The 22,898-nt window shown below is 40.2% G+C and overlaps 1 protein-coding gene across 2 annotated transcripts in view; it reads right to left on the bottom strand.

Annotated features, from left to right (window-relative positions):
- PHF20 (PHD finger protein 20) overlaps window positions 1–22,898 on the bottom strand; it is a 168,593-nt gene that overhangs the window by 63,797 nt on the left and 81,898 nt on the right. Inside the window, exons 5-9 of one of the 2 annotated variants that reach the window (XM_006144080.3) lie at window positions 16,413–16,492; window positions 10,973–11,360; window positions 7,025–7,141; window positions 6,143–6,331; window positions 5,295–5,474 (exon numbers count right to left, since the gene is read on the bottom strand). In XM_006144080.3, coding sequence (XP_006144142.1) covers window positions 5,295–5,474; window positions 6,143–6,331; window positions 7,025–7,141; window positions 10,973–11,360; window positions 16,413–16,492 — 954 coding nt within the window. The remainder of the gene's footprint in view (window positions 1–5,294; window positions 5,475–6,142; window positions 6,332–7,024; window positions 7,142–10,972; window positions 11,361–16,412; window positions 16,493–22,898) is intronic. The other variant, XM_014586145.2, reaches the window with a different exon arrangement.

Here is a 22,898-nt window from a genome sequence, read left to right as displayed (position 1 = left end):
TTTGACCAGAGAGAGACACACAGAGAGAAGGAGAGAGAGAAAGGAAGAAAGCAAGCCATTAGGTCTGGGACTTGAACCGTGGTCAACCATATGGGAGTGTCCAGCACCTTAACCACCATGCCACCTACTGGTCTCTGGTGTAAAAGGTTTGAAATCATAATTTTTTATAATACAAATTTCCATAAGCTTTTTAAAGATCCCATTTATAATAGAGTATAAACAAATGTATAAAAATATATCTAAGAATTGGCCTGGGGATCAGCAGTTGGTGTAATGGTTATGTCGCTGGACTCTCATGTAGTTGACCACAGTTCGAGTCCTGGACCCTGCAGCCAGCACCGGTCAACAGAAAGGTTCCAATTCTCCACAACAACACAATCAAGTAATCATTAGCAGAAAAAAAAAAGCTGGAAATAAGTGTTAAAGTGATGTATAACTTGGGGCTGGCAGTGGCAGGGTGGTTAAGGGTGCTGGCTTAAACTCATGCACATGTGCGTGCGTGCCCAAGATCCCGAGAGGAGAATGGAGAAGATGGGATTGTGGTGTGGCCACCCTCCCAGGGGGTGATTTCTCTCTTTCTGTCTCTCTGTCTCTCTCTGTCTTTTGGCTAGTGCACGTGCCCTATAGCAAAAACCTCTCAAAAAAACAAAAAGAGTTGGCCTGGTATCCAAGGGAACAGGACCCACGTGACTGACCACAGTTCAAATCCTGATTCCAGCAATCGTTTTAATTTGATAGACAGAAGAACAGAGGGAGAGAAAAGACACCACCACCCCCCCTACACACACACACACACACACACACACACACACATACGAGACATGGCCATGGTGTAATCCCTTCTCCTTCATTTCCCCAGCCTACTGAGATTTAGGGCATGCACATACATGTACCCCATATGTTTTTTTTTTTTTTAGAGGTTTTTGCTATAGGGCATGTGTGCTCGCCAGACAGACAGAGAGACACAGAGACAGAAAGCAAGAAATCACCCCCCAGGCGGAATGGTCATGCCGCAATCCCTTCTCCTCCATTCTCCTCTCAGGATCTTGGGCACGCACACACACGCACCTGGTGTGAGTTTTAAGCCACCGGTTCCGGGACGCGAACCGCAGTCGACTAGTGGGAGTCCAGCGACATAGCCATTACACTAACTGCTGGTCCCTGCCTCATGTTTTTCAAGCCACCAGGGCCAGATTCAAACTGCTCAGTTGGCCGTGTGGGATCCAGATGCCTTAACCACCAGGCCATGGATATCTATTTTTAATTCTTTAGCATTTTAAAAAGTTAGTTCATGCTACAATTAAAATGACTGGTTAATATGGATTTTATATTATGAGAAAGTATATATGTAAATGAAAGGAAAATAATAAAAATAAGCCAATTTTATATATTAGGTTGGTGCAAAGGAGTTGTAGTTTCGCAGAGTAGAAGTTTACCATTTGATATTGGATACATTCTTAAATAAACATTGAGTTATACATCTCTTTTTTATAATTATTTTATTTACATTTATTATTATTATTATTTTCCAGTTTGATCAGTGAGGGGGACTGAGAAAGCAAGCCACCAGTCCAGAACTGGAACCACAGTCTGCCATGTGGGAGTCCAGCATCCTTAACCAGCACGCCATCTGCCAGCCCCAAGTTATACATCATTTTAACACATATTTCCAGCTTCTTTTTCTTTTTTGCTAATGATTACTTGATGTTTATATATATTTTAGACTACAGAAATGATGTTAGACAAAAACCAAATTTGAGTAATTTTCTTTTTTTTTAAGAGAGATTTTTGCTGTAGGGCACATGCACTCGCTGGAAAGACACACAGATGGAAAGTGAGAAGTCACCCCCCTGGAGGGATGGACATGCCAGTTTCTTCTCTTTCATTCTCCTCTGGGGATTTTGGGCACACACACCTGGCATGAGTTTTAAGCCACCAGGTCTGGGACTCAAACTGCAGTCGACTACATTAGAGTCCAGTGATGTATCCATTATGCCATCTGCTGGTCCTCGAGTGATTTTCTTATTCAAGTTCAAAACAGGTAATAGAGCAGCAAAGACAACTCACAACAACACATTAACCCAGGAACTGCTAATAACCATACGGTGCATGATAGTTTGAGAAGTTTTGCAAAGGACCCGAGAGCCTTGAAGTGGAGGGAATTAGTGGCTGCCCATCGAAGGCTGACAAAGGCCAACTGAGAGCAATTATTGAAGCTGATTCTCTCACAACTACATGAAAAGATGCCAGAGAACTTAACATTGAACATTCTGTGGTAGTTCAGCATTTGAAGCAATTTGGAAAGGTGAAAAAGCTTGAAAACTAGGTGCCTCATGAGCTGACTGAAAAAGCAAAAAAACTATCATCTTGAAGTGTCATTTTCTCTTATTCTAGGTAACAACCACAAACCATTTCTCAATTGGACTGTGACATGCGATGAATTTTATATGACAACTGGTGACAATCAGCTCAGTGACTGGCCTGAGAAGACGCTCCAAAGTACTTCCCAAAGACAAACTTGCACCAAATAAAGGTCAAAGTCACTGTCTGGTGAGGTGTGATCCATAGTAGCTTTCTGAATCCCAGCAAAACCATTATATCTAAGAATTATGCTCAGCAAATCAATGAGATAAACCAAGAACTGTAACACCTGCAGCCAGCATTGGTCAACAGAAAGGGCCCAATTCTCCACAATAGCACACAACTGCATGTTGGACAACCAAAACTGCAGAAGTTGAATGACTGGACTATGAAGTTTTGCCTCATCTGCCATAGTCACTTGGCCTCTCACCAACCACCACTTCTTTGATCATCTTGACAACTTTTTATAGGGAAAATGCTTCCACAACCAGCAAGATGCAGAAGATGGTTTCCAAGAGTTTGTCAAATCCTGAAACACAGATTTTTACACTACAGGAATAATTAAACTTATTTCTCATTGGCAAAAATGTGTTGGTTGTAATAGTTCCTATTTTGATTACTAAAGATGTGTTTGAGCCAAGGTATAATTTAAAATCCAGTCCAAAACTACAATTGCTTTTGTATCAAACTAATATAAGCAATATGGGAAGGACTTCAAAAAGTTTGTAGAAAAATGGAAGTTTATTTTGGTGTAAAAGTGGGTTTTTTCAATTATTTATTTTTAATTTTAGTTACTCATTCATTTATTTTAATTTGACCAGAGAGAGACACACAGAGAGAAGGAGAGAGAGAAAGGAAGAAAGCAAGCCATTAGGTCTGGGACTTGAACCGTGGTCAACCATATGGGAGTGTCCAGCACCTTAACCACCATGCCACCTACTGGTCTCTGGTGTAAAAGGTTTGAAATCATAATTTTTTATAATACAAATTTCCATAAGCTTTTTAAAGATCCCATTTATAATAGAGTATAAACAAATGTATAAAAATATATCTAAGAATTGGCCTGGGGATCAGCAGTTGGTGTAATGGTTATGTCGCTGGACTCTCATGTAGTTGACCACAGTTCGAGTCCTGGACCCTGCAGCCAGCACCGGTCAACAGAAAGGTTCCAATTCTCCACAACAACACAATCAAGTAATCATTAGCAGAAAAAAAAAAGCTGGAAATAAGTGTTAAAGTGATGTATAACTTGGGGCTGGCAGTGGCAGGGTGGTTAAGGGTGCTGGCTTAAACTCATGCACATGTGCGTGCGTGCCCAAGATCCCGAGAGGAGAATGGAGAAGATGGGATTGTGGTGTGGCCACCCTCCCAGGGGGTGATTTCTCTCTTTCTGTCTCTCTGTCTCTCTCTGTCTTTTGGCTAGTGCACGTGCCCTATAGCAAAAACCTCTCAAAAAAACAAAAAGAGTTGGCCTGGTATCCAAGGGAACAGGACCCACGTGACTGACCACAGTTCAAATCCTGATTCCAGCAATCTGAAAAACACACCAGGAACATGTGCATATGTGCCCCAGATCACAACAGGTTGGAGAAATGGAGAAGTGATTGCAGCATGATCACACTGTATTGAGGAGGTGTTTTCTCCCTCCCTCTCTTTGGCAAACACTCCCTTTGACAAATAATAAAATAAAATAAAGGAAAGGAAAGGAAGGGGACAATCTATAAGGAAGGGGCATTCATTGTGTTTATGTAACTAATAATAGAACTTCAGAATGACAGAACAAAAGAGAGAAATAGACAAATACACAATCACAGTTAGCAATTTTAACACCCTTCTCTTGGTACTGCACAGAACTGGACCCTCCCAACTCCCCAAAACACTCTCCCTCCCCCCCCCCACAAAAGGATAAATTTATCAGAAAAATGGCATCTATGACCTTGACCTGGCAGATCTGAAACAGAGAACAATGGTAGAACACACTTTCTTTTCAAATGTACATAGAATAAAGACCAAGACAGACTATATGCTGGGTCATAAAATAAGTCTCAACAAATATAAAAAATAGTCAAAAGCCCACAGACAATGTTCTCTGACCACAATGAAATGACATTAGAAATCAGTAACAATAGGTATCTAAAGTATCTATAGAAACCCTAAAAACTTGGAACTCAAACAATATCCGTCTAAGTAACCCATGGTCAACAAATAAATCATAAGATACTTGAACTGAATAAAAATAAAATTACAATGTATCAAAATCTATAGGCTGTATCTAAAGCAGTGCTTAGTGGGAAATTTGTATCTCTTAATGCTTATATTGTAAGGGAAGAAAGATCTAAAAATCAATGATCAATAAAATTAAAAAATACATTTAAGAAAATAAATAAAATAAATGACCTATGGTATTAGAAAAAGCTTAAGCAAGAAAACTATTCAATCTAAACAGGACTGGTTCTGAGAAGCAGTGGTAACATGCTGCTCAAGAGAAGTCTGAGGCCACATGGCGAACACAGTTCAAACCCCAGTATGGTTAGCCTGAATGCTGGGCACACATATCAATGCCCAAGATCCAACCGGCAGGAAGACTAGAGGAAGGTATTGTGGCATGACCAGAACCTGCAGAATGTGTACATATCTCTTTCTCTGTGTATCACTGTCTCACATGCACATCCTCTATCTTGAAGAAAAAGTGATCAAAACAGAAATCAATGACATTTTAAAAAGACAAACAACAGAGAGCACTGACGTAAAAGGCTAGTTATTTGAGATTTTAGAACACAAATTACTAAAATCATAAACAAAAGGAGTATAATATCAAATTAAGGGATTATTAGTAAAAGTGAAAAAAATCACTAGAAAAGTTCACTTTTAGTTCACAAAGCAGAAGCAAAAGTATATACAAGAAGAGGATTAAGTTAACTTTAAATATGAACCTTCCACAGTTGAAATCTCTTGTAATTCAGCCAGGGGAGAAGCTGGTTCCGTTTTCATAGTGTTTTCTCCCATTGACTTGCAGTTCAGTTCTAATCCTGCAGCCCCCAAACCATCCCCAAAGGAGTGGCAAGTTACTGCAGGTGAAACCGGGCCAGCTTCCAAAGGAGATTTCAACTGACAAAAAAAAAAAAAAAAAAAAAACCTTGGAGAACATATACATAGACATAATCTGGGACCCAAAAGTCCCACAACAGACTAATAAAGCCAGGGACTTTTTTTAGAAAAAGGGCCAGCAGGTGGCAGAATGATTAAAGTGCTGGGCTCCCACATGACCAGCCACAGTTCTAGTCCTGGACCTGGCAGTTTATGCATGCTCTCTCCCTCTCTGTCTCTGGTCAAAAATAAAATAAATAAATAAAATTAAAACAAATAATAATTAAAAAAAAAAAAAGTCATTCATCTCACAACACAGAACGCACTTACAAATTTCCAGCACAGACAGCTGGGGCTGCGAGCATCTCAAAAAAAGAGGTGCAAGTGAAAGGGGGAACTGCTAATAACTGCTGAAAGCATTAACAAAAAGAGAGAGGCATGGCTCTTCAAGTAGTAATTCTTCAACCAAACATTTAGTGGCATTATAAACAATTTCAACCACAAATGCATTCAGAAAGTTTATCTACAGAATGAACCATCAGTGAAGACCAATGTATTATTAAAATACTGAACCACATTCAGTAATTTGATTTCAAGACCATCTTGTACATGTAGAAGACAGTACACAATAATTTTCTTTTCACTACATAAGCGTCAGGTTGGCAAGTCATTTCCAGAACAGACTCCAACTCACCTTCAGATTCCTTGGTACTAACAGATGATGTGTCTTGTAAAGGATCCGTATCACCCGTCTGAACCAAACCTGATACAACCAAGCCAGAATCTAGGATCTCATGGGTCCCATTAGTGGATAGCCTGGAGGACCGTCTCCTCGACAAATCTTTGTCAGTGTTTTCTGAGTAGTTTTTTGACTTTTCCTGGGCTATAAACCATTAAGAGAATTACAGTCACAAGATCAACAAGAAGAAATAACTCTGCTACTACAGATTTCTGGGCTGGTTATCTCTATGATGGCTTTACTGAGAGACTTCTGGAAGGTTAGGCCAGTGATAACAGGAAATGCCCTTTCATAGTTTACAATTTAATGTAAGGGTAAAGACCCACTTCTTTAAGGATTCATGGTCTGAAATGTCATGTCCCAGTCATGACAACTAAGTTCTATTTTGGGGCTTCCCAATATAAAAGTCTATGTATTAAGTTCCAAAGTCAATAAGGTCTATAAAAGCCTTACTTAGAGCCATCACAAATCTTATTCAGTGCCAAACAAGGATTTTTTTGTTGTTGTTGTTTGTCTTAAAATCAATAAATAGCATTTTAAAAGTTTCACTCTGCATATGAACTCCACCTCTTCATAAGCCATTAAATTCTGAGTGGAGTCCAAATCAAATGCAATTTATGAATATGGAGTAAATACCACTAAATCCAACATTAATACAGTTTGTACTTCGGGACTTCTTTTTCTTCTAGCAAAAACTTCTGATCCAACCACATCCAACTCACATAACCTCAAGCAACCAAGGACAAGCATTAGAATTCAGAGCACAGGATGGACATAAGACAGCCAGACCCAAACAGTGTCAGATTCTAGCCACATGTACACAAAATGGAGACTCACATGAACTTTTGTCAAGCCGAGGACGTTTCAATGGGACTTCACTTCCTCCTTTTGATATTTTCCGTCTTCTCAATTCCAACGTTATTGGTTGCAAAGTTTGAGAGTTTGAATCCACAGCTATGAGGTACATAGAACCACACAAAAGAAAGATGCATAATTTCTTGGTGTCCAAGCTCTCAATTTTACATATAAACAAAACATGTACATATGCAAACATATAATGCTGTTTGCATTGTAAAGAGCCCCTCAAAAGAGCATTCTTACTTATAAGGTAAAAGATAAAAAGTCAAATGGATGAGAAATTACTTCTTTATGGGAGATACTGATGCTTTGCAGATCAACTTCCTGAATTTCATTTTTGGTCTCTCCTATGACCAAGTTCTAGTCATATGCTTTTCTTCTGAAATCCTCTTTTTTAAATACACACCCCAACATGACTGCTTTAAAATAAGAAGGTGCAAGGGCATCAGCAAAGTCGTTTTTATCACCATCAGATCTTCTCATCAAAACTTGACCTATTCAATACTTAGGAAACCCACCAGGCCGGCTGATTCCTAAAACGTGTACCGAGACTAGTGCTTGATTATTGTTTTCAATCTCTACTTGCTTAGCTAGTTATCTTGGCACTGGTCCTAGTTTTGAGAGTCCAAAGATAATGTCAACATTTAATATTCTCCTAAAAACAATCCCAGAAAAAACATGGGAGATGATGCTATTTGACAGTCAATGATCCAGGCAAACCTCTGATCTCTAGCAAACCTAGCTCTGACATAACTTAGGACTGAGGGTGCCAAACCCTTGAAGGGTAATTCACTATTTTAAAACTTAACACTGAGGAAGCTCTTCTCCAACCAGAAAAGATGAGAATCCAAAAGGCAGGTAGAAGAAAAATGAAAGAAAACCAATTGGGAAGCTTGGCAGGAAGGCAAGGCTAAGGGGTTTGAGAAAAAATGAAACGAGAAGAGAGGAGAAAGGGGAAAGGACAAGGAAGTAAGAAAAATAGATGGAAGGGGAAGAAGGAAGAGAGAAAGAAGTGGAAGAGAGAGAGAGAAAAGATTAATCTAAGCTTCAGGTCTGTCATGTCAAATGGTCCAACAAGAGATACGATAAGCTCTAAAAGGCAACTGATGACAGTGCTAAACTCCTTAGCTCTTGGGCCAGCCAGGTGGCATGGTGGTTAAGGCAGCTGGGTTCCACATGACCGAATGAGTGGTTCAAGTCCCAGACTCTGCAGCTTGAAAAATAGCAGGGCACACTAGCAGGGCATATGTGCATGTTTGCCCAAATCCCAGGAGGAGGAGATTAAGGCGTGACCATCCATCCTTGGGGATGCCACTTTCCCCTTTCTGTCTGTCTCTCTGGTAGTACACATTAGAACATTTTTTAAATAAGTAAGTAAACTCCTTGGCTTTTCATGTATTCAATCTTTCCAATGTGCAAATAGGATTTTGTTCCACGTAGTGGAACTTGGAGACTTTCCACATTCCAAATTAAACAGATACAAATAACTCTCCTAAACAGATTTGGTCCTGCTCTCCTCCAGGTCTGTACAATCTAGGAAGCTAATAAGTCAATGAACTTATTATTCTGAGCAATTTTTAAAGGGAACTTGAACTGTATATGGGATATCTAGCAAGCCTTCTCCCCTTTAATACCATACACAAATGAGGGTTGACTATACAGAACTCAAGTGTTTCCTAAACTCTTCTTACAATAAAAGTCATCTGGGAAGTTTGTTCACAGTTTACATTCCTAGGTTCCCACCCAAAGGTTCTGCTTTGGGAAATCTGAGACATAGCTGGATTCTGTTTTCACAAGTGTCTCTGTCGGGGTTAAAAGTAAACTTGGAAAACAGCCTTTCTCTACTAAATTTATGCTATCTGGAAAATATATATTTTATATATATATATATATGTATATATATATATATTTATTTATAAAACAAAAGCAACAAACTATCCCTTTTCTTAGTGAAATCAAGTTGCTTCACAAGGAACACACGCAAAGGGGTACAACTACCTTAGTATACACTTTGCAAAAGGCACAGGCCAGAGCATGAACAGCTAAAGGAAAATCAGTTGCAAAACACGAAATGCTCACATGTACTCTTTGCTAAACTGAGCCAAGAATATGTCTGATATCTGCCAATTCATATTTTCCACCTCAACTTTGCTTTACTGCTTGCCGCTCACTCATCCCACCTAACTATTCGATAGGCTAACTATTCAACCGTCAGGCTCTCTCTCAACAGGATTCCTCTTCGGTATACAGAACAGAGGTTACTGTCTCCACTTTCCCACAGGCAAATTACAACTAGACCCATTCTCAATGCACAGAGGTCAATTCATCACAGACCCTGGATGCCTTGGGCTTTGAGTCTTAATTCTCTCCCAGAACCCTGTTGAGAAAGCCAGCAAACTTAAGGCCAATGCTGTCCAACAGAAATACAGTGAGAGCCACAATCGCAAGGCATGAGTATTTTAAATTTTAAGTCGTCATGTTAAGAAGTTAGAAAAGAAGAATTTATTTAAAAAATATATTTTATTTAATCCAATGCATCTAAAAACATTTCAATAAGTAATTAATATTTAAGACTTCATTAATGATATATCTTACATATTTTTTTGTACTAAGTATTTGAAATCCAGTGTTTATTTTCCATTTATGGTACATCTCAACTTAGACTAGCCTCACTTCAAGTGCTCAGTAGCCACATATGGCTCGTGGCTACCATACTGGACAGAGCAGGTCTAGGACAGAGTAGGGACAATTCCAGCATGCTCAGCTCTTGAGGCCAAAAGTCCAATTATTAAGTACTAAAGGGGAAGGTCCTTTACTTCATCTGGGGAAAAAATCTTATCTATTTTCTAATTTCATATTCTAATTTCATATCTTAAAAGTAGAACTCAGATGTGAGAAGGCTATTGGGAGTGGGTATTAATTCATCTGCTTTAAATTAGTTAAAATAAACTTTTCCCCCACAAAATTAAGTCGGATATAACAGTCTGGTTTGATAAGGACTGAATTTGCATTCTCCATGGTTAAGCAACAATGAAATAATTAAATATTGTTTCACCATTTTGATAAAAATATATTTTATTCATACTGTATACTTTGAATATATCCACTGCAGATACTTAAATTTCTGAGGAAAACAGAAAAAGATACTGCTTTAAAATTGCTAGGGAATTCACAGGTTTCAAAATCATGGAGGGAAAATGTCAGCAACAATAAAGAGCACTGCCACACCTCATCACGGGCGAGTGCCGTCTACAGACCCTGACTCGATCTGGAGAATGAGTGTTTGGCTTAGGAAGGAATTAGTTTGTTTCATTCTTGGTTATTCTGGAAGAATTGCAAATTTCAACCTTTTTTTAAATAACTGTGCATTCTTCCCTCAATCTATGCCCTCTAACCTTGACCCTTACCAACTAGCCATCTCAGTTTTTTATTTAGACTGTGAAAACTTCTAACCAATAACCACTCTCCAAAGAGTTCATTTCAAAATGTACACTCCCCTCCCTAGCTTGTGTCCCTTTGGCCCCATCTCCTTGAGACACCAACAGATCTTTGCTTCTCCTTTCCTCTTTCATGTCTGTCTCATTAAAACTATACAATATTTCCTCATCCCAGGTACTAAGAAGCTTATATGAACCAAGATCATGTGAACAGGCACAAGAAAAAGGCCTTGGCTTATTAGGCTTTGTTATATAAACTGCAGCATCTAGTGGACAGGTAATTTACCCCAGAAGCTCAGGCCACTTGAGTTCATCTGGATACATGCCTCACTTAAATTCAGCTCTACAGATAAGACTTGTTTTCGGATCACAAGACGATTCAAGGCAGTCACAAAAACGAAGGATTGAAGCACAGAAGTGACAAGGGGCCACAAAGGGCCACAGGAGAACACTGGCATTGCCCATTGCAGAGCCCACTTGGGAAACTCACCAGTAGGAGCTATGGAAGGGGGTCTGCCTCGTTTTCTTTTTGGCTCCCTCAAGTTTTCTTGCGGACTCTTCACAATGTCATTTTCAGGCTTCTTATCCACTTGAGCATCTCCAGAATACTCCCTGTCATTTTCTGAAATGTTCTCCTTGTCTTCTTTCTCGTTCTTGGGAAGGCTCTTCTCTGATAACTTCCCCTTTTCAGAACAGATTAGCTTTCCTTCTTTATCAGGCTGCTTGGGTCGTTTCTCTGTCTTTAAGGCTTTGTCCTCTTTGTCCTTCTTCAAACTGACAGTGGCTTTTCTCTGCTCTTTAAACTTCTCTCGTTTAACAGGAGATGATGAAAGACTTTTGTGATCTGTTTCTTTAGGCCTAGCATTACCCACAATATTCTAAAATGAGCAAAATAGCGATGAAACACACTTTGTGATTACTTGCAAATACAAAATTAGGAGGCTTTTTTTTTGCAAACGTATAAAGACAAAGGTTACATAATGTAAAGCATCACTGAAAATATTCACCTGTATCGAGATGTTTGAGAGTCAATCCTAAACTAAAAATAAGACAAAACTAAAACAAACCTGCCACGTTCAGGTCCTTCTGCTACGGACTAATCTCCTTTATTGTGATGAATAAGTCACAAGAAAATAATAAAAGGGACATACAACTACCCTAGGGATCTTTCCTGGAAAGCTATCTTTCTGACAGAGGTATTCTAAAAAAATGCTTTCATGCTCCATCCTTATCCCCAGGTGCATGATATTGATCCAGGGTTTTCAGAAACATGGCTCAGTTTTCCAGTGTATGCTGACTGCCTGTGTAGAAAAAAGCCCAAACTAGTAACTGAAGACTGAACAGAAAAACTGTAAAAATTGCCCAACCCACAACAAGGGTCTTTGCTTCCTCTACAGAGTAAAGGTTATGCTCAGTTCAATAACCTGCTTACTGTGTTCCTGACTATTCTAAGATTTTGTCCACTGGAAAGAAGTACTGTATCTTGGTTACTTTATTCCTAAAGTAACCATTCCTATTTAAAATTCATCCCAATGGCCTGGTAGTTAAGGGAGCCATCCCACATGGCCAACTGTGTAGTTCAAAGCCCAGCCCTGGCAGCTTGAAAACACATCAGGCACATATATGTGCATGATCAAAATACAAAAGGACGGAGAAATTAAGGAGAATTGGCGGTGTTTCTCCCTCTCCCTCTTTTTGCCTTTCTGTTTCTTTCTGGTGAATCCATGAATCCTTTGGCAAAATTAAAGAAAAAAATTCATCCCAAAAATCTTGTGTTGGGGACCACCAGACACTGTAGCAGTTATGTCACTGGACTCCCACAAGGCTGACCATAGTTCGGTGGCTTCAAAATCACACCAGGCACATGAGTGTGCATGTCCAAGATCCTGGGAGGAAAATGGAGGAGACGGGATTGCAGCGTGGCCTTCCCCCCAAGGGGGTCATTTCTCACTTTCCCTCTCACTGTGTCTGTCTCTCTGCAGCAAGGGCATGTGCCCTAAGGCAAGACCTTGATAAAAGAAGTAAAGAAAAAAAATCTTGTGTTCAAGTGTGATTGTCTCATATAAAGCCAGTTTTGAAAGCTGTGAAACTTTCAAAACTATAATTAAGTTTGTGTTTAAGAAAGTACTTCAAAAAGTTTGTGGAGGGCTAGCCAGTGGCTTGGTAAATCCCACATGGCCTACTGCATGCCAAAACTGCATGGTTCAAGTCCGGGACCCAATGGCTTGACAGGCTTGCAGGGTACATGTGCATGAATGCCCAAAATCCCTAGAGGAGAAGATACTGCAGCATGGCCATTCCCTCTGGGGGTTCTTTCTCATTTTCCCGCTCTCTCTCTTTCTCTCTTTCTCTGTGTCTCTCTTCGGTGAGTGCAGGTGCCCTACCGCAAAATTAAAAAAAAAAAAAAAAAAAAGACACTTTGTAAAAAAATAAAGTATGAGTTTATCTTTGGTGTGAAAATTTTTGAAATCCATTCATACTTTTTACATAAAGTGCATTTTCCATGCATTTTTGAAGGACCCTCATATATCTCTTGTCTAAGATCTCAAGAGAACAGAGATCACCATATCCTGTTCATATGGGATCCCTACCACCTAGTACACACATACTAGATACAAACTTTTGTTCTGTCTTGTTTTCTTAAGACAGATTTCAGGACCAGCAGTTGGCGTAATGGCTGTGTCGCAGGACTCCCATATAGTCGACCACAGTTCGAGTCCCAGACCCAGTGGCTTAAACTCACACAGGGCGTGTGTGCATGTGGGCATGTGTGTCCAAGATCCTGAGAGGAGAATGGAGGAGAAGGGATTGTGGCGTGGCCATCCCCCCTAGGGGGGTGATTTCTCGCTTTCTGTCTCTCTTTCTGGTGAGCGCATGCACCCTACAGCAAAAACCTCTCCAAAAAAATTTTTTAAAAGACAGGTTTCACTGTGTCACAATTCTCCGGCCTCAGCCTCCAGAGCTGCTAGGATTACAGGTGCATGCCACTGCACCTGGTCTGTAAGTTGGACCAGGGATCAAACCAGGCCTCCCTTGTGGTCCCAGCCTGCAGGGCACAGCATCTTAGAGTACACAACCATTACAGCAGAGCATGTAGACTCCTGCCAACAGCAGGAAGGAATACCTAAATACTCAGCAAGTGAAATTTTAATTTGTCCCCTATGGAAAAATAATAAACTAAATATTTTTACCAAGTCTTAAAAATTATTTGGAAAACAGCCAGTTTTGAAAACAGGCACTCCCAGAAACTTCTGGCAGATATCTAATTGCAGCCACTCTTCTGAAAGAGGAAGTGTCAGCAATTTGAGGCAAAAGACTTAAAAATGTATAGCTGAACCAGAATGAATGTTCAGAAGTGGCAACTGTTAACAGAGTAGTCACATTTGCATACCCAGACTTACAAGTGTCCTTACTATTTGGGAATTGGTTATACGAAGTACGGTTACATATTACGTTATAGAATATAGCATAGCCATTAAAAATCCATATTCTCAGAATATTAAGGGACCTGGGAAAATTTTATTTTTTGAAAAAGAGCAAGTTAAAGTATAGTGATATACCATGACTTGAATTTTGAAAAGATACACATACACACACACTTATGTTTAACAAAAAACATAGAAGGGTATATGGCAAAATGTTAAAAGCCATTATATCTGGATGATGGAATTACAGTTTGTTTTCTTTATACTCTTCTCTGTACTCACATTTTCTTTAGCAAACATATAATATCTCTACAACTTCAAAAAATAAATGTTAGTAAAATATAGATTATCAAAATATTTAGAGAAATACAGGTTTGTTGTTGTTGTTCTTTATTTTTTTTTCTTTGCTATAGGGCACATGTGCTCACTGGAGACAGAGAAGGAGAGTGAGAAAGCACCCCTCAGGGGGTTGGCCATGCCACGATCCCTTTTCCTCCATTCTCTTCTTGGGATTTTAGGCACAAACACATGCCCAGCATGTTTTTCAAGCCGCCGGGTCCAGGACTCAAACCCCATAGTCAGCCACAGAAGAGCCAGCTGCCTTAAGCTCTATACCATCTGCTGGCCCAGTAAAGTTCTACAATAAAAAAGAAAAAAGATTCTCAATCTATTCTACTAGTCTATGAAAAATAACCTTGGAAGAACGGTCCACAACAGATCTCTTTAGCCAAAGCACCATACCGTTTTGAAAACAAAAACAAATCCAGAAACTATAGGCCTGTGTTGACTGCCTGCCAGGACTGAGATAAAGTGAGATATTCCAAGGCCACTGGGAATTGAGAACTGAAGCACCTGCAAATCCTTACCAGGTAAGGCGCCCACCTCTAAGCTCAAAGCACCATTAGGGCTATCATTCACTTTACTGAGTAAAGCAGAGTAAGTAGTGAAACACTTGTTATCTGGAGTACTAGACTTCCATTTGGGAAGGTTCTAGATACAATCTGTCAATTCTAGACACGTTTATAACTCGATCTGTTTATATTAACTCATTCCACAAACCTAACATTAAAAATGTTTAATTTAAGGCCAAAATAATCTTGTGAAGTGTTGTATGGCTCCTTAGATGCCTAAGAGGTAAATGATCAAAGAGAAAGCACCACAGGGACCAAAACTGTATAATTTTGTCAATTTTCTGGGAAAGCCAGCAGAAGGCAAAACACGCTTGGGGATGATTGTAAAGATATCATGTATTACGATCCTTTGAAATTGGTAAATATATGTGTAGAAGAATTTATTAAAATATGTTATAAGTAGAAGCATCTGATCGTCACAGCAAAAAACACAATAGGTTACAGCATTACCAATGTCAAATCAACCACCATCCAAAGAGGTGAGTAGCCAATTATGATGCTTCAGTGATAAAATCTTTTATAACTTGCTTTAGCTATCTCAATATCTATAATTAGTAACAATAAAAATTTTTTAAAATATCAACATCAAAATTTTGTCTCAACTTTCCTCTCAACTATTTCTTTAAGACATAAACACACACACACAAAAAAAAAACCTAGAAAGGGAAAAAAATCATGATGAATTAGATGGCATCTATCTATGCAGATTGGGAACCAGCAGGTGGCATGGTGGTTAAGGCGCTGGACATTCCCACATAGCCAACCATGGTTTAAGTCCCAGACTTGGTGGCTTGCTTTCTCACTTTCCCTTTCTCTCTCTCTCTCTCTCTCTCTGTGTGTGTGTGTGTGTGTGTGTGTGGTCAAATTAAATGAATAAATAAAATTAAATTAAAAAATAATTCTTAAAAAAAGAAATGCACATATGTGTGTGTGTGTGTGTGTGTGTGTGTGTATGCAGATTGTATTTCCAGCATCAAAACTTAGGTACCTTGCTCAAGCAAGTACACACATGGTGACTGGGGCTACAGGTCACCAAATTCTCAAACCAGGCACATCGAGTGTAAGTGGTTGCTACATCCGTATCAAGCTCTATAAACACCAAGTCATGGTCCTAAGCTGGAGAAGAAACCTATTAGGCTTGTTGGAAAAATCATGATGCATTTTTGCATAGAAAATTATAGAAAAAATACATCATGACTTTTCCAACAACCCAACGGATGAGGAAAAAACATGTTCTGGGTCTCAAGTGTTTCAACAAGTTCTCGCTACAATGGGTAACAGTTCTAGGAACAGGGCACAGAAAGAAGGATAAAAAATAACAACCAGACACTTTTTGGGAAAAATGAGATAAACAGATAACACCAATATATCCAAGTATCTGGAATTTTTGAAAAAGAAAATCTATGTTTAAAGGAAAAGGCAGAAAGAGAGATATATTTACAACTTCTGAAAATTTGTGTCTTACTTTCTGGTGAAATTGTGTCAGAGAAAATAAAGAATTGCCATCATAAACAAATGTAATGTCTTTATTCAAGAAACAAAACTACAATGTTAGCATTACACAAAACACAAAGCACAAAACCGTATTTCTCACCTGATCTTTGGAAAAAGCTTTGACATGAATATGTTTGACAGTCTGAACTACTCCATCATAAAATTTCACAGTGTAAGTACCTAAAATTCAAGAAGATATGATTTTAACTCATAGTTTCAAGAAAGTGGTAACTTTTCAAAATATAACATAAAAGAGCTTCATCTGTATAGTAAACTTTAGAGGTTAAAAAATTGTTTGAGAATCATATTCAGTCTTACTTATGTCCAATATAACAGTATCTCTGCCTTCAGTTCTTATCAAAATTCCATACTTCTTATGTACACAATTCAAAATCCATCAAAAATAACTCATGTTTAAGATGTTTCATTGAAAGAACATTTTTAAAATTTGTACTGAATTTAGGTCAAGAACAAGGAACTGTAACATAATTAAGAATGTGAGGAAAATGCAGTCTTACAAAGGGACTTTAAAAGTTTGTGGAAAAATGGAATTAAAGTGCAAGTTTATTTTGGTGCAAAAATTCTTGAAATCAATGCATAGTTTTTTCATAATGTACATGTTATTAACTTTTTGAAGACCCCTTGTATTTATTCCTTGGTAAATTATTAATTTTTATAATTTAATCTTTGTTTTCTAGACTATGGGGCATCAATATCTTTTAAAGTTTAAAAGGAATATAGGGCAGCATTGCATGGCAATACAGCAGTAACGCAATGTTATACAATGCTGGACTCACACGGGGAAGTCTCAGGTTCACATCCTGAGGTCCTCCTGTGCACGCCAGGCTGGCTGGGAGTGGACTGTCGGATAAAGACCCTGCTGAAGGTGTCTGTCCTATCTCTTCCCATATCTGTCTTTCTCGGAATTAATAAACTTTCAAAACAAAACGAAGGAACACGATCATTATGAAAAAAGTATGTTTTTAGAAGTTACATTACCATGAACCACTGGTATTTACATAATGGTTTACCACTCATAAACATAATTGAGACCAATTTTCCACCCCCTCCTCTCCATCTTCCACCCAAAAAGCGAAAAAAAAGCCCTGTAGCTGGGAGTAGAAAAATTCAACAAGGAAGCTCTCCTGGTTTACTCTTTCTTATATATGTTCTTCCTAGCCCCACCTCTGCTCCAGACAGAAATAGGGCCTGTCAATTGCTGGTCACCTCTTCTAAATGAAGTCCAAAAGCCTGGTACTCAAAACTGTAACGCATAGGGAGGGAGAGAGAGAGAGAAAGTGAAAAATCATCTCCCAGGGGGATGACCACACTACAGTCCCTTCTCCATTTTCCTCTCAGGATTCTCAGCATGCACACACAGATGCCTGGAGTGATTTATCAAAAAACAGCGTCTGGGACTCAAACCATGGTCAGCCACGTGGGAATCCAGTATCTTAACCACCATGCCATCTGCTGGCCCAAGTTCAATATTTTTTAAACTTTATTTCTCATTTCTACTATCCAATATCCACCAACTAGAAGTGACTAGCTACTGGGACCAGCAGTTGGCGTAATGGTTATGTTGCTGGACTCCCATGTAGCTGACCGCGGTTTGAGTCCCAGACCCAGTGGCTTAAACTCATGCAGGGCACATGTGAGTGTGTTCCCAAGATCCCAAGAGGATAATGGAGGAGAAGGGACTGTAGTGTGGCCATCCACCCTGGAGCGTGATTTCTTGCTTTCTGTCTTTCTGGCGAATGCACACATCTTATAGCAAAAAAAAAACTCTCAAAAAAAAGTGACTAGCTACTTGCTATAAACTGCCTGTGACATTTCCATCTCCCTATAAGTGTTTTCCAAATTGTTCCTCAAGTGTCCAATTCCCCTGACCACAACAGCTCTGTGAAAGATACCTGGCTTCCCAGCTATTGGAGACCTTTCCCTGCTCTGAACTTCTCCAAGACTCATTTGGCCCCTGGCCTGCACAGCTTCACAATCAGGTCTGCTTTCGTACACATTCAGATCCTAAATCAAAGGCAGGCTCTTCAGGATCAGAGACCATGACTTAGATCCCACTAATCCCTTCATCACACAAAGCCTGGCTCATAGCAGACCAGTGCTGCTAAGTGTGGTCTCCAAGCCAGCAGTATCAGCAACTCCCGGGAACTCGTCAGAATTGCAAGGTACGAGTGCCACCTCAAATCTACTGAATCAGAAACTCTGGGAGTGAGGCACAGAAAAGGTTCAACGAGTTTTTCAGGTGATGCTTATGCACATCAAAGTCCAGGAACCACTGCCATGGAAAATCAGTAGTTACCTACTGACCTTTACTCCTAGTAATTACAAAGTAGAGATGACTATTTGTCACAGGTGCCCCCAATACAGAAAGAAGCTACCAAGTAAGATACATATAGTTAAGCTTGAAAGGGTAAAACACCAACAATTAGATGACAGACTATGGTAAAGGAAGCCTATTCTCTACACAGGCAGCTCAGCAAAGACTTAGGAAGAGTTACAACAAAGGTCTGGGTTCCATGGGCCAGCAGGTGGCGAGTTGGTTAAGATGCTGGGCTTGGGGTGCTACATACCTGGCTATGGTTCGAGTCCTGGACCTAGCAGCTTCAAAATCCCAGGAGGAGAGTGGAGAAGAAGGGATTGTGTGTGTGTGTGTGTGTGTGTGTGTATGTGTGTGTGTATTTTAAAAAAAGGTCTGGATTCCTGTCACTCCTGCCTATCTTTTGAGGGTACTGGTAAGCAAAAGTAATGATAAGCAATGCTACAGAATTCTAAACAGACCATTCTCAAGCCACCATAGTGCAACTCTAGCTAACCTAGGGGTGGGAGGGAGACAGATAGGAACTTTAAAAATGCAAATCTAGGACCAGCTGTGGTAGCAAAGTCAGTAGCTGAAATCCTAAGACCAACAGTACATTCAGATCCCCAGGGTGGCTGAAAACACACCAGATATTTGTGTGGCACCCAAGATCCCAACTAAGCTGGAGGAAGGAAATTGTGGTGCTGTTTCTCCCTGTCCCCCGACACAATAAAATAAACCTTAAAAAAAAAAAAATCCAAATCTAGGGTACCAGCACCATGGCCTAATGGTTAAGGGAGTTATATTCCACATGGTCAACTGTGCAGTTCAAGTTCCAGCCCTGGCGGCTTGAAAAACATGTTGGGTGTGTGCATGAGTGACCCAGATCCTGAGAGGGTAGAGAAATGGAGGGACTGCAGTGTGATCATGCCCTGTCAGGTAGTGATTTCTCCCTTTCCCTCTATCTCTGGCAAGGAAGCATACCCTTTAGCAAAAACAAAACAAAACAAATTCAGGGACTAGACAGTGGCAAGTAGTAAAACACAACACTCTGTAAGGCTGACCCCATGGGAAGGGTCCAGGTTTTCATCCAGAGACCTCCCTGAGTATACCAGGCATACATGCGCCAATGGTGAGGCTAGGGGTACCTCACAGTGTCAAGATCCTGTGAGAGGTGCTATCTTGCTCGCTCGCTCTCTCTCATTCATGGAAAAAGTAAATAAACTTAAAAAAAATTCCAAATCTTGGGGCCAGCAGATGGCATGATGGTTAATGTGCTGGACTCCCACATAACTAACTACAATTAGACCCAGTGACTTGAAAATCACACAGGGCACATGTGCACGCATGCCCAAAATCCCAAGAGGAGAATGGAGGAAGAGGGGCTATGGTGTAGCCATCCCCTATGTGGTGATTTCTCACTTGCCTTCTCACTGTCTTTCTCTGCCTCTCTCCAGCGAGCACATGTATCCTACGGCAAAAAAACTAAAAAAATTGAAATATAGACAAAATAAAATTCAAAGCTTATGAAATCTCAAATGTTAAGTGTCAATAAGCCACCCAAACCCATACTTTCAACTGTTTTAGCCACAAAGAAAGTTCATCATCAATTACATAAAAATGAAAACTTATTTTTACAAACATATCCAACATTCAAAAGGGATAGCACTAAGTAATGTCACCCAATAGTCTAATGTTTTCAGCTACTGTGGGTTAATTCTAAAGCTTACTCTAAAGCTTCAAAGCAGCTCCAGAAGTCTCAAGTTCCATGGTAAGTCTAAGAGACAGGATTAGACCCAAGTCCATCTGCTAATCTCCAACCAGTTCTCCCATCACCCTACACTGCCTACTGCCCAAGCCTCCTAGCCCAAGTCCAAACCATGGACCCAGAGCACCTATGGCCACTCTGAACTGACACAAACCATGGCCACAGGTGCTCGGGGATTGCTGCCCTTAGATAGCAGTATCCCAGTCCTAACGTTATATTTCCAAAGGACTGCAAGGGACCATCTTGAAACTTTCTGCCTCAATCGCTGAACAGCCTAAGTTCAGTTTCAATTAATCAGAGGAAACAACTAAGAGCAGTGACCTATTTCTGGAGAGAGATCCAAAATCTACTTTAATGATTCATGTAACTAAAAGAATGCCTTCTCATGGAATCTTCCCAGGGTGGTTGAGAATAGAGTTCTCCTGTGGCAAAAAAAAAAAAAAAAAAAAAAACCCTAACATAGTATGTAAATGACAGAAGTCAACACAAATGCATCTATAATATCTTCTTTGACTTGACACATAAGGGCTGCCTCAGGCTCACCTAAGAAGCCTCTGTCCTTACTTGTGCCAGGTGAAACAAAGCTTCCTTGCCTTCCCTCTCTGAGGATTAAGAAATCAGAGTACCAGACAGTTGCAGAGTTGTCAGAATATCAGGAGTGTTAAGAACAAAACTTGAGGGGGCCGACAGGTGGCGTGGTGGGTAAGGGCGCTGGACTTCCACAAGGTTGACAAGGGTTTGAGTCGCAGACCTAGAGGTTTGCTTTCTCACTTTCTCACATTCTCTCTCTTTCTCTGTCCGTTTCTGGTCAAATTAAAGTAAATAAATAAATAACTCTTAAAAAAAAAAAAAAAAAGAACAAAATGAGATACACGGCAAGCTCATCTTTCTAGAACCAAGGACACAGTAATACACAGGTAACTTTGCATTGGACAGATTTCTGTCGCTATTAAAATCTATAACCTTGACTCCAGGGCCCTTTCTCTGTCTCACTCATTCCCCAGGAGTCACAGAATTACAGAATACCCAGACAGAAGACTCAAGGTTTGTGGCCAGCAGGTAGTGTAGTGGTTATGTCACTGGACTCCCACGTAGCTGACCACGGTTCCAGACCCTGACCCAATGGCTTGAAAATCAACACCAGACATGTGTACATACATCTCCAAGATCCCAAGACAAGAAAGGATGGTAGTGTGGTCAAGCCCCCTGGGGGGCAATTTCTCACTTTCCTTCTCGCTGTCACTGTCTCTCTCTCTCTACCCAGCAAGTGCACACACCCTATGGCAAAAATCTCCTTAAAAAAAAAAAAGACTTAGTGTGCCCCAAATGGTGAGCAAAGGAAGATGCTAAATTTGCAGGCACATTTTCTCCTTCAAGTCTGTTCTTAGTAATTTCATGTACTGAACTTAGATTCTGTGGCAAACAATTTCCCCAAATGCTCTATTTCAATTCCTCCTCGATCTTTAAATGCTCAGATGAGTTTAGAGCAAGGACAGTGGCACAGCTGTAATAACTAAGCAAGGACTGGGACTAGAGCCAGTCTCTCAATCAAGGCTCTGGAGATACCACTACGATCCAGAAAGAACAGACCCCCTACACCCACCCTAGTATCCCATCCGATGCTACCTGACAACATATAGTCCTTTTAGGAAATCCAAAAGAGACTGGGGCAGTCTGGTACTGTGGGAGTTACATTTCAGAAACTCAGGAGCTTTACACACCTCCGTTCAGCTCTCAGCTCTGCCATTTATGTGTTTTGTGGTCCTAAGCAGGTTCTCCTGTGAGTTAGTGCCTCATCTGTGAAATGAGGAAGAGTTGATGGCAAAAATCTCTGAAGTCTGTGTAAAGACCAAATGAGATATGGAAATCACCCAGCACAGGGCCTATCACAAAGTAAGAGATCAATAAGCAGTCCTAGAGGATGTGATGGTGACACAGCAGTAAAACAGCAAGCTCTGCAAAGCAATCCACATGGAACCTCCTGGTTTAAATCCAGAGGCCTCCATGAGTACACAGGGCACACAGGTGCCCATGATCTGGACCTGGCGGAAGGCTGGAGGTGGAGCATGGCATCAAGATCCTATTGGAAATGCTGTCTCTGTCTCCCTCTCTCTCTCTTTGGATCATGGAAGAAATAAGCAAATAAAACTCTTAAAAAATATGGTCAAATTAAAATAAATTAAATTAGTCAAGTTAAATTAAATAATTCTTTTTAAAAGGGGGGGAGGGGGCAGCAATTGGTATAATGGCTATGTTGCTGGACTCCCATGTAGTTGACTGCTGTTTGAGTCCAGGACCCAGTGGCTTAAACTCATGCCGGGTACATGTGTGTGTGGTGCCCAAGATCGGGAGAGGAGAATGGAGGAGAAGGGATTGTGGAGTGGCCACCCCCCAGGGGGATGATTTCTCACTTTCTGTCTTTCTGGCGAGAGCACGTGCCCTATAGCAAAAACCTCTCAAAAAAAAAAAAAGGGGGGGGGGGGGCCACAGGGGGGGGGGGGGGT

This window comes from Tupaia chinensis, unplaced genomic scaffold, assembly GCF_000334495.1.
Source record: "Tupaia chinensis unplaced genomic scaffold, TupChi_1.0 Scaffold000115_1, whole genome shotgun sequence".
In the NCBI taxonomy this organism is placed as follows: Eukaryota; Metazoa; Chordata; class Mammalia; order Scandentia; family Tupaiidae; genus Tupaia; species Tupaia belangeri.
The sequence above is the reverse complement of the archived record's forward strand: the minus strand, read 5'-3'. Positions and strand labels throughout refer to the sequence as shown.